Genomic DNA, 17,358 nt, shown 5'->3' on the forward strand with positions numbered 1-17,358 from the left:
AAGAACACGCAGCGCCGCAGAGCGCCGGATGGGAAGCAGCACGAGCGCCCCACACTGGAGCGGAGGACGCGAGACTAGCGTCTTTACGTCACTGCAGTCTTCACGTGGTGCTTCAAAACATCATGGCGGCTGGTTTCAAGTGAGTGAGTTACCGCTACACAGCATGAATCACATGTGTAGATTGTTTCTGAATTGTTTCAGGATAGTGAGATAATGACTTTGCTGTTATATTTAATGTAAATAACGAGACGTTTTTTTTAGAACCGCAGAGCCTCTAGAATATCACAGGAGCTTTCTGGTGAGTTGATCGATATTTGTTTCCCGTCAGCTTCGATAAGTGTTATAACACTAATCTAATAATTCAGTTATTCGTTGTCTAAATCTAATATTCTACAGAAAGAAAACTGTCGTCCAGATGGAAGGGAATTGGGAGAGTTCAGACCCACAACCTTAAATATTAGTAAGTATGGGATGCATATTTTAAAAATTATCAGAATTTTCAGTGCTTTACAAATACAGAGATGTTATAAGCATAATTGGATGATTGTGTCCTAGGCTCTATATCTACAGCTGATGGATCAGCATTGGTGAAAATTGGAAACACCACAGTGATCTGTGGGATCAAAGCTGTGAGGATCATTTTTATTTTCCTGAAGATTATGATATGGCTGTGGATTATGAAGTTACAGCATTTTTTCTTTCTTTCAGGAATTGACTATGCCACCATCTGATGCTCCAAATAAAGGATATATAGGTACATGTAAATAAGAATCGAATATTTGACTATTGTTATACATTGGGGTGTTGAATGAAATATAACCCGAGTTCCTCTTTGCTCTCCAAGTCCCAAATGTAGATCTGCCTCCACTGTGCTCATCTAGATTCAGACCCGGTCCACCAGGAGAACAGGCTCAGGCTGCCAGCCAGTTTATCGCAGATGTCATTCAAAGGTACAACCACATTTCTCTGTGTGTTGAAGCAGTGGGTTTTTTTTTTTCCCATCAAAAAAAAAAAAAAAAAATATAATATATAAGATATATATATATATATATATATATATATATATATATATATATATTTATATAATTTTTTTTTTTTTCTTTTCAGAAATGTTAACAAGATTGCAAATAATGTTTACATGAAATTGCATGAAATTAAATGTTTATTTTGTCTGCTTTTTAGTTCAGATTTAATTAATATGGAGGAATTGTGCATTGAAAAATCTAAGGTAAGATATAGTAAATAAATTAATTCTAAATAATGTTATATATTCATGAAATATGATTTGGTATTATTATAAATACATATTAATAATAAGACTCTAAAATACACCTTATCATCAAATAGCTGTTTTCAAATCCTTTGCATTTCTTTTATCACTTGTTTTTCTAGCTTTGCTGGGTGCTGTACTGTGATATTATGTGTTTGGATTACGACGGGAACTTACTTGACGCATGTATGATCGTTCTGCTGGCAGCTTTAAGGAACGGTGAGTGCTTCTTCTGAATATAAAATTTTCTCCAGCTGTTATGATGAATAATAAAGACATTTCATATTTCTCAGCCCGACTCCCTGAAGCCACTATAAACAAAGAGACAGATTTAGCAGAAGTTGACATCCAGAAGAAGAGGCACTTGAAGATCAACCGGCATCCAGTTGGCTCATCATTTGCAGTATTTGATGAGTAATTGACAACTTATTTCTCTATTACACAAATGCAGTCTGGGTTGGTGTTAAAACACTTTTTAGTTTAGCACAAATCAATTTCTTGACATTAGGAAAGAGAACACTTGTCTCAAGATCAATGTAACATACTTTAGAAATGACAAGAATGAGTTCAGGCACAATCTTTTCCTTTTTCTCATGGAACAGCTCTATAATCATAGTCGACCCCACAGCGGAAGAAGAAAGCCTGTCAACAGCATTACTGACTGTAGTAACAGACGAGGAGGATCGACTCTGTGCCGTCCACAAACCAGGTGAACATTAAGACAATTGTGACATTGCAGTTGGGCTTTAAAATATGGATTTACAGTCAATTTTAGCATGGGGATATAGGGAAAATCTCACCTTGGATACTTATAATTTAATTTTACATGTCAGTAAAATTACAATGCTAATATTCATGTCTTTGTTTACATAAACTAATATTCATCTTTGCATATGGCTTTGCATTAAATCATTAAACTTTATGGTTTATTTTGCTTTAAATTATTCTTTTGTTGACAAAACTGTCTTTACAAACTTTAAAAATGGTGATTTTTTTTCTTTATGCATCCCTGAGCTTTTGCAGATTGAATTTTTGAGGTCTGCAGATTTGATTGAATATTTTTTTGTAGCTCTGGAATCAACTGTTCCATTTTGTTTTAGGTGGGACGTCGTTATCTGGTGAGAAACTGCAACACTGCATAAATCGAGCCATAACGAGAAACAAAGAAATCAGCAAACTGGTGGACAAAGTCATTGAGAGCATGAAGACGGCGAAATAAACACACGCAGTCATGACATTTTTATCTAAAAGATGTATTCACTGTCAATATATACTTTTTTTTATCACAATAAAACTGCCGACAAAGACCATTTACAAAAATTCTGCCTCAGTGTTCAGAAATGTCATCCACTCACATGGTTTAGATTTTTTTTCTTCATAAGAATATACATCATCTCTCCCTCAGTATAACAAAATGCCTTTTTAAAATGTGCCGTACAAAAACCGCACATGTAATTGCATGCTGGGACAAGGCGGCCTATCACTCTGACATCCAGCAGTAGAGAGAATGTCGTCTCGTAACGGTAAAGTTGAGCAACAGGTGATTGAGGCACATCTGTACGGCCCTTATTAGTGTGCGTAGGGTCCACCCTCTCAAGCCAAACAGGCTCTTGTTTAAAGGGCCATTTGGAAGGAGAATAAAGACAGCATGCTGTAGAGAACCATACAAGAATTGTCTCATTTAATATCTTGTATTTCTTTAAAAAATACGGTAATACTCTAAGGTCCCCTGCTCTAAAATCCTCGCAGTATATATTCATCTGTCCTGAGGTCAGGAGGGCAATTCCTGCACCCCTATGAACATAAAAAAACAACAACTTTAGTCCGGTCAAGCCACACTCAGTCCGTAAAATACTCCTGATCAAGCACAGTGCCGTTTGCTGACGTCCAGCCGGAGGTCATGATTTGGGGTGGGGCTGTGGCGTGCTGCGTTTCCTCTTACTTTTTGGCTGGTTGGCGGAATGTTGCCGTGGAAGCGCCGCCTGTGCCGCCGCCCCCACTGCCATACCCATTTGCTGCTGTTGCATTTGGTGCTGCAAGAATTGCAACTGTGTAAAAGGGAGAAGAAACGGATGATGAATATGTGAAGTTAAAAATGTCCCTAGAGTCTCCTCTCACAGTAGCTCTGCCTCAGAAGCATCTCTTCCATTTAGCCATGGAGATAAATGTTATGAATGTAAACAAACTGACACCTTCAGCTCTGATTGTTGGTTTTAGTGTATCCCACCCTCCATCGGTCCTTGCCATCAATTTATACAAATGTAGTCAATTGTGGGAAAACCAGTCAAACGTTTTCCAAATTTTGGCTATATGTTTCTCATTATTTAAAAAAACACTTGAATGTTTGAAAGAAATTATCTTTTTACTTTTATTCAACAAGGACATTTTAAATTGATCAAAAGTGACAGTGACAGGATACGTACAAGGTGCTTAAAGTGCTTGAAGTACTTGAATTTGACATTTTGAAATTAAAGTCCTGGAAATAGCATATTTATTTATGAAAAGGTACTTGAATTTTTAAAAGGCAGTATATATGAAATTAGAGTTAATTTGTTTTTAATAAAAACAATCTTAAAATTAAAAATAAAAATCAACTGAAACAAATACAAATACAAGATCTCGCGGTATTAAACATGACCGTGTTACTCACTGAGGTGAAAAACGGTCTCGCGATATCAGTAGAAAGTTGAGTTTGTGGTAAAATCTTGGACAGTGCTTGCATTATATTGTTCTGTCTTTTATTGCATTTTGTTGTTTGTTTGGGTTTCCAGTCAAGCGCATTTGGGAACGCATATAAAGTCTGACACGCTTTGTGTTGCACTGTTATCATCTCCATCTCAGCAGCTCAGTCTAACTCTTCCTCTGCATATGCTGTGAGTTTGGGTTGCTTAACGTTCATCTGCGAAAACAGTGTGCGTTATCTGAATAGATTTGTAACGTAAATCTTTTATAAACTTATGCCATTTCTAAATATGTGATTTGTTGTACAACGCGATTTCAGAACAAAAGTTTAAACCCTAGAGTTTGCAAGCCTGTTTTTCCACTTGAGTCTATTTTTATTAGCCTACTAAAAATATCAGTAGATTACCTGATTACCAAAATAATTGTTAGTTACAGCCCTAGATTAGTTAAAACATTTCAAGCAAGTTTTGCATTTTGTGATTAAAAAGCTAATAATTTCTTAAAAATAGTATTAAAATATTGTTTCATTCTAGTGTACTGTCAAACCCCTAGTGTCCATGTGTGATGTAGCTCATAACTTTCCAAGTGTATGCTACAGCTTTCATTCATCAGGTCAATCATATATACATGAAAACAAAACAAACAAATCAATCTGTTTGAATAAGGAAAGCGATAACTTTGCCATAGTATCATTTTAAATGTTAAAGTTGCCACAGTCATTGCATGCTTTGCATGTGCTGCATTTTAGTTGTACCTTTGTTTTTATTAGTTTATTTATTAGAATTTGAAAGATAATAACGGTTTGATAAGTGAGATCTCGGATTTTAGTCCTTGAAAACCAAAAAAGTATGGCTTGAAAAGTCCTTGAAATTTCATTTTGCTTTATCTGTACGAACCCTGCAGTAAAGACATGATGCAAAGGATTTCTGTTGTAAATGCTGTTCTTTTGAACTTCATAAATATTCGAAAGAAATACAGAAGTAGTAATGCTGAAAATTTAGCTTTACCATCACAGGAATAAATTACATTTTAAATATGTATTAAAATAGAAAACATTATTTTAAATTTGAATAACATTTCAAATAAATGCAGCCTTGGTGAGCATAAGTTACTTTTTTCAAAAACATCAACATCTTACCAACCCCAAACTTTTGTTTAAACTGTCTACATATGAATTTTGCTTTACTACTTTACTATTATTCTAAAATTTGGGATGCACTGATATTAAAATTCTGGTCAATAACCAATAATTATTTTATTGTTCTGGCCCAACAACAGGTATTTAATGACAGATATTAAAATTCAATACTATTTGATATAAATAAGTTAAAAAATAAAACACTATAAACTTAAATCATTTTAAATACTACATGTGAATTTAGGCATCATAAATTATAAGGGTTAGTATGAAAAAAGGATATTCATTTTGTTATTTGTTAAAGATTACATTTAACCGTGATACTAAATTATTAGTGTTTTTAAAGATGAACTTTGAGTGTTAGATCAAGCCAAAGGTAATCTAAATGTAAAAGGAGGGGAAATGAGCTGATAAATTAAATATACAATATAGAACGATACTGATAAATTATAATTTATCAATATCTACAATTTTCCAGACAATTTGGAAAATATCTCTAACTGGTGTTGTACATTGTATAGATCAGTATTACATGTATGTATTACATGTTTTCATCACCTCTCCCACTGGCTCTGACAATGGAAGAGTTTTGACTAAAGCAGAGCTACTGAAAGGAAACCACCATTCATTAACACTGCAGTGAAAACGGATGCAACACGCTGGACAGACATCAACACTGTTTGCAGAAGCTTGGTGAGGCTGAAAGAGGGAGGAATGGAAGACTTGGGGATAATCGATGAGAACAACAAACAGAGGAACAGGAAAGAATGAAGCAGGTGCGATAAAATTCAAATTAAAAAAGTGCAATGCAGCTGTTTGTCAGTTATCCTCTATTACACACACACACACTGCCATGCTCTCATTTGTTGTCAGTAAGACAGCAACTTCAACTCGCATCTCAGCTGGGACTAATGCAAGAGTTCGGCTGTTACTGGGGTCAGATGCAGGGCAGAGAGTGGCCCAATCAGTGTGAGCTGTGCATGATGACAGATAAAACAACGTGTCATGCTTTTAAATGAAATCTGATGAACTTCCTTAGAAATAAGACATTCCTGAAGGTCTGACAGTTTTAGTCTCAACTGGTATAAAACATGCTTCTCAAGCATCTATTAAGAGATAAGCTGATGGCACAAGCTTTTATGAAAATGTTGGTAAAAGCTTAGAAAAATGGTAACTCAAAACATGGCATAAGAACAATACGTAAACAACACGTAAAGCTGTACACGTTGGTCAGAAGTAGTCAGAAAAGAAGCTATTGATGTGATTCTTATGCACAACAGTGTTTAGCTGTTTAGTGTGGAACATTTCATCTAAAGAGTGAATGCATAGATGTCATATAACAGACTGATCCACACTGATCTTTCATCAGACCTTTGAATTTAAAATGTAAAACTTTGTACCAAATAACAGGTACAATTTAGGGCTATGAATCTGTTTAAAATTTTGGCTTCAGTAAAATTACTTCTTTTTTTTTTTTTTACCAAGAATGCATTAAATTGATCAAAAGTGACAGTAAATACATTTATAATGTTGTTATCATTTACAAAAATGTATTTCCGCAAAAATATTAAGCAGCACAAACTTTTTCAACACTGGAAAGTTTTCTTGAGCAGCAGATCAGCATATTAGAATGATTTCTGAAGGATCATGTGACACTGAGGACTGGAGTAATGATGCTGAAAATTCAGCTTTGCCATTACAGGAATAAACTACATTTTTAAAATATACATTTAAAATATATTCAAATAGAAAACAGTTATTTGAAGTTGTAATAATACTTCACAATATTATGTTTTTACTGTATTTTTGATCAAAGAAATGCCTTTGTGAACATTAGACTTCTTTCAAAAACTTTTAACAATATATACTGACCCCAAACATTTGTTAAAAAATAAATAAATAATAATTAAAATAGATATATGTTTTAAAATAGATTATTTTAGGTGATAATTATATATTACGAATCATGTTGGAATAGTGTGAACTGAAGAATCATGCCCAATAAGTCCAGAAAAGTGTATAAAACACTTTTGTATAAGTGTATAAACCGTTCAATTTATATGGATTTCTTTTTTTGATCTTTTTAAAAATATCTTGAAGAGTTTTGAGTGAACAGACATTCAATGGAGGGACAGAAATCTTTCAGATTTGATAAAAATATATATATATTCATTTGTGTTCTGAGGAAGATTTCCTAGATGTTTGGACCGGCATGAAAGTGAATAAATGATAAAAGAAATTTCCTTTTTGGCATGAAATAACCCTTCAAGAAAGTTGTGATGGTCTTCAAAGGTCAGTCAAAGGGGAATTAGTGTCTGAGAGGTCAAAGGTCAGTCTGATATACACGTCTATGGGTGGATGAGGTCAAAGTTGCTGCATTACTTGGATCTGTGGCTGGTGCTGTTGCTGGAGCCTCGGGGACGGTAGGCTGGGCCCGGACCCCTCCAGACCACAACCCAGCTGGGACAGCACTACCACAGACAGAGGGGTGGGGTGGAGGAGGAAGAGGAAGAGAAGGGGAGGGGAGGGGAGGGAGGTAACAGGAAATAAAAGGTAGAATGTAGCAGAAGGAAAAGTGGCATCCACCATCATGTTAATCAAATGACAAACTCAGATAATCAATTAAACAGGTCTACTTAACTTTGATTGATCTCTGTTGAGATTAGTATGGCACACTACAAAATCTGAATTCATTAGTATGTCTACTCGTTGTGTTAGTGTCTGTTAGAGATATCTGGACTAGAGATGTACTCGAATAACAGTGAGAGGAGTAGCAGAGAAATGAAACGCATGTGTCCAGTGCATGAGGCCGTACCTGCTGCCTGAGGAGACATGAATCCACCCACTCCGGTGAGATTGATGACTGCCGTCTGTTGTGTGGACAGACCCTGTTCTGCCGTCAGACCCGGATCAGCCTGATTCAAGCGGGACAACTGAATTACTTAAAGGGGTCATATGATGCGATTTCATGTTTTCCTTTGCCTTTGGAGTGTTAAAATCTGTTTGTGCATACAGAAGATCCGTAAAGTCGCAAAGATTAAAGTCTCAAACCCAAAGAGACAATCAATACAAAAGTGAACGCTCATCTGCACCTTCCTAAAACGCCTTGTGATACACACATTAAAGGGACAGGTCACCCAAAAATGAAAATTCTGTCATCATTTATATTAAAATATTTAGAAGATATTTTAAAGAATGTTGGTAACCGAACAGTTGACAGTAGCCATTGATGTCCATGGAAGAGAATTTTCATTTTTGGGTGAACTATATCTTTAACACTATTAGAGTTGATCCTCAGCCTCTGTAAATGACTAGAATCATGATGACGGTGTAAACTGCTGGCTACAGTGTGTCTGACTCACCGCGTCCCCCTGCTGCTGGGGGCTGGATGTGGCAGACTGACTGCTTTGCTGTTGAGGGGAGAACTGAGACAACTGCTGCTGCTGTAGAGAGTTAAAAATCAGTGGTCCCGTAGGGAGCTGAAAGAAAGGGAAATACAAATATAAATAGGAGGGAAAGAGAGAATCATCTCCACAAAAGCCAATGCTTCAACTACAAAACCTCTTTCACCTGAAGAAGGTTGAGCGGTCGTAGTCCCGGGCTGTTGTTCAGGCCAAAAGGCCCACCTGCTGGAACAACAATAGTGACTAACAACTTATAAAAGTCACTGATCTGACAAAACAGGGAGGAATTCACAGAGAGTTTACCTGCTGGAGCAGCAGGCTGCATGGCAGGAAGAGCTCCAGACATGAGACCACCAGAGGGCAATAGTCCACTCAGGGGTATACCAGATGCCAGAGTACCAGGACTACAACCCAGCATTGGGTTGGAACCACTCATCAGAGTCTGGGGACTGCTATAAGAAACCACAAACAGAAGTGAAAGTTTTTTCCTTTCATATCCCCCCAAAAAAAGTCACAAACATGGGTTCTTACCAGACCGAGCCAACCACGTTGATGAAGTTGAGCCCTGCGGGGTTTGTCATGACCTGTGAAGATGTGGTGCTGGACGTGGGCAGGGGAATAGTCATGACAGGCAGGGTCATCTGCTGTTGGGCGAAGGAAGTCAGCAGGGTGGGCTGCTGTGGAAGGGCAGGGTCCTGAGGGGTGGGCGTTACTGAAGGCGTGGCACTCTGAATGTCGGCAGGGTGTGGCGTAGAACATGGCGTGTTAGTGGGTGTGGGTGTGGAGGGCTTGGGAGTACCTGATCCTATGGAGTAAAATCAGAGGAAAAGGACAAAATAAAGATCTGGCTAGCAAGCGGTGACAGCTTTCTATTTTTGAATGGAGTGCTACTCACTCTGCATGGGCGAGAGAGCAGCAGGGGACAGCAGGCCAAGCTCCATGGAGTGTTTCCGGGACAGCGACTGATTCTTCGTGGGTGGAGGGGTCGGGCACTTGAGATGGCCGCTTGAGGCCTGTGTACTGTACAGGTTACCTAGACAACAGAAGGGAGTGTTTGATTGTACACTTTTTAAGTGGAGAGACACAAACATTTTAGATAGAAGAGAGGAAATGAGATTGAGACATGATGGAGGTCGGACCTGAACTACATTTATCTCAAAAACTGTTTTCAATGTTGATAATAATAAGAACCATTATTAATAACTGAGCACCAATAATAAATGATATAAAATGAACATTATATCAGGATATTAGAATGATTTCTGAAGGATAATGTGACACTGAAGAATGGTGTAATGACTGTTGACAATTCAGCTTCGCTATCACAGAAATAAATTACATTTGAAAATATATTCAAATAGAAAAGTCTATTTAAATTTTAATAATATTTCACAATATTACTGTTTTTACTATATTTTTGATCAAATAAATCCCTATATAACATACATATTTATGTGTGTGTGTACTGCATACTTATATATATATATATATATATATATATATATATATATATATATATATATATATATATATATATATATACAAACATGTTTTTTTATATGTATTCTGCTCTTCTCTTGTTAATACATTACGATCGTCTCACCTGAGGAGGCGCAGGCTGAGCCGGCTGGCAGTTTGATAGGAGGAGGTCTGTGTTTAACACCCTTTCCTAAAACTGAAGACTGGACAAGTGCTGAGAAACCATCAGCCTGCATCAACAACAACATCCATAAAAATGCACCAATCTTAGACCAAATCATGCCAGAATGTCATCACATTCATGTGGACAAGCAATTGTTTTGGTGCCCATTTTCTAAATCTGTCACATAAATCTCTAATCAAACACTTAGGATTTGTTTAGAAAGGCAGAAAAAGAGCAAATCTGCCTTGTGTCTATTTTTTGTAGCCTGATCTGCAAAATAAACACATCTGAAGTTTACAAACCTGATCCAAATCAATGAAAGATTAAAATCCTTTTTTTTTTAAATGTGTCTTCAGAGTCGGAACAGTCACATGTAACATCATATATCAAAGTGTCTCACCTCGTTTTCTCTGGAGGGGGAGAGCTGGCCTTGGGACCCTGCACTGCCTGAGTTGTGCAACATCTTCACCTGACACTTAACGTCCCGTTCATACACCTCCTTATACTGCGTCAGAAACCTGCGGCACAGGAATATTTTCATGACGGCTGAGCGCTACCAAGACCCAAAACAACAAATCACGGCTCCTGTACTTACCGATCAGCGTCTGTCTTTGAACCTAAGAGGAATCTACAAACCACAGAGAAAATTAAATACCGATCAGGCAAGTGCAACAACAATAACGTAAGCGTAACTAATAAAACATTACTGTCATCTTAGAATAGAGTGTAATAATGTGAATAAACGTGAAATAAGTAATTGTAAAATGAAATAGTAAAACGTACGGTGGGTGAATGAGGTGTAGATCTGTGACATCCTCCTCTGATCTGAAGTCTTTGGCGCTGTAGATTTTCCCATACACCTGCGGGTCCCCCATAGACTGGAAGATAGTGACTTTTGTTCTTTGAGGCTGACCTCCTACCTCACACTCAAAAATATATTCATCTCTCACGTCCTGTTCCAAGACAAAGACAGCATATCACACAGATAAAACAACAAAAACCTGTTTTTTTTTCTTACTAGCATATTATAGGGTCCATGTACAGTTTAGTGCCAATGTAAGATTTCCACAATTGTGTTACCTGTGCAGGCCAAACAGTGGGCTGAGTGTCATCTAGTTTGACAGAGCTCTCTGCCACTGCATATTTCTCCACCTGGAAGCACAAAGAAAAACTTTGTTTCACAGACTTGGATACAGGAAAAAAAGTCCAAACATCCCAGTTCAGAATACTGAACGTTTATTTATCTTAACAATACTTTTAAAGTCATATTTCATTTTTTTTTTTTTTTTTTTAAAGTTATTTCTGTTATAAATGGCTTTGGACCTACAGAAAACAGAGAGAGTCTACTTGTGCATTCATTAAACTGCATTACAGCAACTCACATCAATTTCTGATGGGACAGTCAGCTGAAAACTGCTCTGTTTCCACATGTCCACACACTGCAGGAAAAACAAGAGTCATTAAAACACAGAAAACAACCACAGTAGTCATACAAAAAAAGAAATGATAAAACACGTTAAATGAGAAATTTGATTAACACAGTACTGTTCAAAAGACCCTTATACTTAAGGCTACATTAATTGATAAAAAATACAGTCAAAAAAGCTATTTTATGAAATATTACAAAAAAAATAAAAACAATTAAAACTTACAATTACATCAAATTAATGTATCATTGCTGAATAAAAGTCATTTCTTTTAAAAACATATCTTCCTGATGCCAAACGTTTGAACAATGATGTACGTTTCACATTTTGCCATGTTTAAATCCATTTACCCAAAATCAGAACAGAACTTAAAATAGCTTTGCAAATTCTGTCTGCGTCTTTGACTCACATTTCCAGCTTTGGAGATCTTAAGGTCTATGGAAGGAGCAGGTTTCCTCTCTTTCCTCCTCTGCAGGTAGTCCAGGAGTTGGAGCTGTGGCAGTGCAGGGCAGTGGCTCATCATCTCCTGCTGTCTGTTGAGTGCTGCTTGAGAATGTCTCCTAAAACACCTGCAGAGAGGAGAAACATGACATCCATCAGCGTGGACTGCTGGATAACCGATAAATGTTGAATTTGATCACCTGCTTTTGAATTTCAGGATATCTCTGTATCAACACAACGTTTTGAAGCCTTTAACTTTGATAAACCACATGAAATGATCCTCTTATTTATCTTTTCACAGAACAGATGCTTGTCAGATTCTTGCACTCAACTTATACAGGCAAAATAACAGTTTTTGTTAGCTGCATACAGCGAAGACATAATGGGTGTTGGTCAAAACCACTCGCATTCCTTTAGTCTCAACAATACAATGAGAGATCAAAACAGCAGCGGCTTTTCAGTTCACAGATGGTGACTAACCACAGACACAATAAAAGATCTACACTGTGCACATCAACACAAGCTCTGTGGGTTTCAGCAATTCCTTGGGTGCAAAATGTTTGCAGTCACAAACAATCACACGACACACTGAGCAGCAGACGACAGGAACTCATCATAGACAGTCTGATTTAGTTTAAGGGCAACTGATGATCAAGCGTATGAAGCAAAACACATAATTCTCTGAAGCTAAAGAGTTAAATGTGTCACCGTTTCATGGATCGCGTGTTCATCTTCTGTTTGTTGTAGAGCAGACGGTTGGTGGTGCAGCTGACAGAGACGGAGGGGTCCAGACACAGAGGCTCTGCTGTGGCCAGAATCAACTGACTCTCCAGCTGAAGTTTATCATCCTGTAAAACACATGAGAACCACATGAGAAACCATGTATCCTCTATACTTCACACTGTGCTGTGAGTCTTTGTCAATCTACAGTACTCGTCAAAAGTTTGGAGTCAGTAATAGAACTAATATTTTACACTGCTAAGATGCATTAAACTGACTTATATTTCAAATAAATGCTGTTGTTTTGGAATTTGCATTCTTTGTATTCATTGATAAGAAGTTAAATTCCTTCCATGTGCTTTTGTCACTTTTATTCTTTTTTCAATTTTTTTTTATTTCCATTAATCTTTTATTTATTTTATTTCAGTTTTAGTAATTATAGTATTTTAACTTCAACTTAGCTGCCAAAGCAACATTTCAATTTTTTTATTTCTAAGTTTTCAAATTTCTGTTAATATTTATATATTATTTCAGTTTTATTTCAACTAACGAAAACAATTTAATATTAGTTTTAGTAAACAATAACAACACTGTTCTGAACTTGATATAATGCAGCATTTTCAACACTGATAATAATAACAAGCTATGAGAGAAAAAAAAAAACATGCACAGAAAAATCCAAATTAAACCCTGCGGCTCGTGACGATACGTTGATATGTAAAGACACAAAACGATCGGTCTGTGCAAGAAACTGAACAGTATTTATATCGTTTTGGGTTTTTTTTTTACCTCTGATTCATGCAATGTTTCTTGCACAGACCAATCGTTTCGTGTCTTTACATATCAATGTATCGTCACGAACCCCATTATATAATTTTGATACCACTGCCAATCATTTTATTCTCATAGATTCTGTGACCACTGACAAGCATTTTAGACTGAGAGACTGCAACGGCTGAAGTTAAAAAAATCATAATTTGTGTTCTACTGAAGAAACAAAGTCACCTACATCTTGGATGCCCTGGGGATCAGCAGATAAACAATCAGATGAACTATCGCTTTAAGCGGCAAATCAGCATATTTAGATTAGAATTATTTCGGAAGGCTCATGTGACACTGAAGACTGAAGTAATGGCTGCTGAAAAGTCATTTTAAATTGTAATAACATTTCACAGTATTGCTTGATGAACATAAGAGACTTCTGTTAAAAATGTTAAAATAACCTTACTGACCTCAAAGTTTTGAATGCTAACAGATAGAGTCCCCTCACCTGTGTCCACTTGTGGTGATCGCTTGTCATAGCATGAACGTCACAGATCAGGGTCTGCTGGGGCGAAGATAGGTGACTTAATAACAATACTATAGAAAAAAGGTCTCTCTAAATACAGAACAGAGACTGCTGGTCACAGATCAGGTCTGTTATTGACCTGCATAGTGGGTCTCAGCAGGATGTGCCGGCTCTGGTAGGTGGGCATCTTTGCATTTCCAGACTGTCGGTAGTCCCTGACCTCAGCTATGACACAGCCACAGTGGAATATGTTTACCTGACAGAACAGAAGCAGAAAAAAAAAATCTAGGCTGGTGGTTTATGCATCAGTTCGACAGAGTGCTTTAAATCTATGCTGGCTGGAGTTAAAGAAAAACATAGGTTTAATTAAACTCAAATCACATCTAGAATCAATATTATTTAAGTATTATTTATTTACTGTTATAGTGTTTATTAATATTTCGATTTAGCTTTTATACTTTAAAGTTAATTTTAGATATTTGTTATGTGCTTTTTTATATTTCTAATCAGCTTTATTTTATTTCCGTTTTAGTAATTTTAGTAATTCAACTTATTTTATTTTAGTCACTTGTCAAAGCAACATTTCTATTTTTCAGTTATTTTATATCAACTATATAAATGTTTGTTTTAGTTAAAAATAACACTGTTGTTCTGAGTATTATTTAGGACAGGCTGTTTATAGATATAAATACAAATAAATAAACTAAACGTAACATTTTTAAAATGTCATGGATAGCAGAAATCAGAAAAAGTGTAAAAAAAAATAATAATAATAATAATAAAAAAAAGAAGAGAGACTACATATTAAAAAAAAAATCAAAATTTTTGTTCAGTTACTCACTCACCTGTGATTTTTCCAGAAGGTCTACAAGGATGGGCGGCAGCTCCTCGGCATCCAGGTACTCCAGTAACTCGGTTTCTTCATAGCGAAGTCGGATTGTTTCTGAATCTATCAGTTGGGAGAAAAACATCAGTTCAAGAGCGAGTTTCTTAACATGCGATTTAAAAAAGCTCAGATGATTTAACCATAAAACTAATAAAACACAGGCAGTACCAGATCCATTTTTTCCTCTAAGCATAAGTGAGTATCCTTCATTCCCAGGGTACAGGTTGACCACCAGACATGAGACTGACTCCTGCGAGACCAGCTTCTCTAGTAGATTCACATTTCTCCTCAGTTTCTACAGAGAGAGGGCAGAAAGGATAATAAATATATATAATACAATAATAATAAAGCATGATTTGATAAAGTTATAAAATCCCACCCTACAGGTTTACTCACTCAATGTCTTGTTTCGTTACAACATATATAAAATTATGACAGTAAAGAACGCTACTTCATTTGTTGTGTAACAACGGGTGAAAATTACCTTCAGCTCTGGCTCTTTTTCACACTCTTCAATGTACAGTTCATAAAGTTTCTGATATAAGGATTTCCTTCCACTGGAGGATACGCGTCTCTTCGACGGTCGCTGACGAGCACTTTCAACAATGTACTAAACAAGAAATAACTATGTTATAGAACGGTAATGGAATACACACAGGGATTCTTCTGCACAGTGATTTCTACATTTACATTTAAAAATATAAAAGTGCATTATAATGGATACAAATAAACAACTCTGTGTTCAAACAAATATTAAGTATGCAATAAAATAATACTTTCAAACAAATACCTCAGCCCGATCCAATGCATATTCTAAGACTTGTTGCTGTGGAAGAAAGATAAATGAAAATGCATGAGATAATCTGTCATGCTGTCCAATCAGGTCATCGAAAATGTCAAATATTAATCAAATCAATCCTATAATGTTAAATAAAATCCAATCCTGCTACAAATGCATCCTTAAAACAAATCTGCAGTTCTTACCATTGTGGTTGCTGTGACAGGAGGCGATGTTGTGTTACACCAGCACTGTCACCTCCACAAACACACCATTCAAGCCCTGAGATCAGACAGAGACCGTTCAGAAACACACTCCCGGGTGCATTTCCCTGTCAGCTGACAGTTTCCATTCAGAACTCAACCCCAACGACAAGCGTATGCACGCGAATACTCGAAGTATGAGACATGAACTCAGCTCATTCAGACAGTTATGCATCTGTGTGTACATGCAGTCACAACATCTGCTAAACAAATGTGGGGAACTTCAACAGGATGGTGACAAAGTATGTGTTAAAGGACGCAATAGCGATAAATAGCAAGCGTTCATGAAATGCAAGGGAATATGAGCCCAGCAGAAGAACGCAAAACTTCAGCACTGCAGCTCCAGCAGACGACAGGCTGGCTAACCACAGCTAACAGCTCACTAAAGATGCACAACTCCACAAAACACGAGCAGCTGGCAGAGCGGGCAGAGCGGGGCAGTGGCGACAAACATCAGAACCGACTTGCCAATCGAGTTGCATCGCCACAGGCAGGAAATCCAAAGCAAGAAGCGGAATAAATGTTCCAGTGCCTTCAATGAAAAAAACTCACAGCAGCCATTTTAGTTCCAGTGTAACAACAAAATCCAAACTTCCGGTGTGCGCGCGTGCTGGAGGAGGAACCAAAGATGTGCAGCGCAGAGCCGCTCAAAAACAGCATTTCTGTTCGCGAAATATCGCACAAAACAAAACTCGAAAATTGTCACTATGCTAGCAAGAGTTTCCACCAAAATACCGTAGTCACTACAGATATTGTTACTACATTTAATCTGTGGCAACTTGGTTTTAGCCACCAACGTGATTAGAAAAAAAATAACATAAACCGTCTGTGGCTGATCAGTAATAAACAGAAAAAAAAGAAAAAAAAGAAAATATATATATATATATATATATATATATATATATATATATATATATATATATATATATATATATATATAATATATATATTTTACTGTAAAAAAAATTTAAATTTAGTAAAAATATGGTTAACTGCAGTGTCTATCTTAGAAATAAATCAACATTTAAATTACCTACAATAAACAATACGTTATAGTTAATATATATATATATATATATATATATATATATATATATATATATATATATTATATTATATATATATATATATATATATATATATATATATATATATATATATATATACACAGTACAGGTCAAAAGTTTGGAAACATAACTATTTTTAATGTTTTTGAAAGAAGTCTCTTCCGCTCATCAAGCCTGCATTTATTTGATCAAAAATACAGAAAAAAACAGTGCAGTTATATTGTGAAATATTAATTACAACAAAAATAATAGTTTTCTATTTGAATATACTTTAAAAAAAAATAATTTATTCCTGTGATGCAAAGCTGAATTTTCAGCATCATTACTCCAGCCTTCAGTGTCACATGTAACA

The 17,358-nt window shown here is 36.2% G+C and overlaps 2 protein-coding genes across 9 annotated transcripts; one reads left to right on the top strand and one right to left on the bottom strand.

Annotated features, from left to right (window-relative positions):
- Positions 1-43: 43 nt before the first annotated feature.
- On the top strand, positions 44-2,590 carry LOC109097405 (exosome complex component RRP43-like). The gene is made up of 11 exons (XM_042765286.1): positions 44-139; positions 262-298; positions 397-460; positions 556-629; positions 709-754; positions 845-950; positions 1,183-1,228; positions 1,393-1,489; positions 1,564-1,684; positions 1,873-1,979; positions 2,371-2,590. The coding sequence occupies exons 1-11, from the start codon at positions 123-125 to the stop codon at positions 2,487-2,489; spliced, it is 834 nt and encodes a 277-aa protein (XP_042621220.1). The 5' UTR covers positions 44-122; the 3' UTR covers positions 2,490-2,590.
- LOC109097414 (transcription factor SPT20 homolog) lies at positions 2,508-16,554 on the bottom strand. 8 transcript variants are annotated; one of them, XM_042765279.1, is made up of 24 exons: positions 16,492-16,553; positions 15,883-15,958; positions 15,689-15,724; positions 15,383-15,508; positions 15,067-15,193; positions 14,858-14,961; positions 14,152-14,268; positions 13,995-14,048; positions 12,713-12,852; positions 11,973-12,132; positions 11,519-11,575; positions 11,217-11,288; positions 10,920-11,089; positions 10,732-10,764; positions 10,537-10,654; positions 10,098-10,203; positions 9,390-9,527; positions 9,026-9,299; positions 8,798-8,946; positions 8,661-8,719; positions 8,453-8,569; positions 7,906-8,005; positions 7,473-7,561; positions 2,508-3,318 (listed from the first exon to the last, which is right to left on the bottom strand). In XM_042765279.1, exons 2-24 carry the CDS (start codon positions 15,883-15,885, stop codon positions 3,169-3,171), a joined length of 2,499 nt encoding a protein of 832 aa, XP_042621213.1. In that variant the 5' UTR covers positions 15,886-15,958; positions 16,492-16,553; the 3' UTR covers positions 2,508-3,168. The 8 variants fall into 8 exon arrangements, with proteins under 8 accessions (XP_042621213.1, XP_042621212.1, XP_042621216.1 ...); XM_042765278.1 differs by having other exon boundaries at positions 16,408-16,500; XM_042765282.1 differs by having other exon boundaries at positions 10,098-10,176; positions 15,883-16,554.
- Between the last annotated feature and the right edge of the window lie 804 nt (positions 16,555-17,358).

The sequence above is a fragment of the Cyprinus carpio genome, chromosome A10, assembly GCF_018340385.1.
Source record: "Cyprinus carpio isolate SPL01 chromosome A10, ASM1834038v1, whole genome shotgun sequence".
In the NCBI taxonomy this organism is placed as follows: Eukaryota; Metazoa; Chordata; class Actinopteri; order Cypriniformes; family Cyprinidae; genus Cyprinus; species Cyprinus carpio.

Coding starts and splice junctions, on each gene's coding strand:
- LOC109097405 (XM_042765286.1), top strand. Junction 1,229..1,392: donor TGTGCATTGAAAAATCTAAG/GTAAGATATAGT, acceptor TTGTTTTTCTAG/CTTTGCTGGGTGCTGTACTG. Junction 1,685..1,872: donor TCATTTGCAGTATTTGATGA/GTAATTGACAAC, acceptor CTCATGGAACAG/CTCTATAATCATAGTCGACC.
- LOC109097414 (XM_042765277.1), bottom strand. Junction 14,269..14,857: donor ACCTTCTGGAAAAATCACAG/GTGAGTGAGTAA, acceptor CTGTTCTGTCAG/GTAAACATATTCCACTGTGG. Junction 10,204..10,536: donor CCCCCTCCAGAGAAAACGAG/GTGAGACACTTT, acceptor TTGTTGATGCAG/GCTGATGGTTTCTCAGCACT.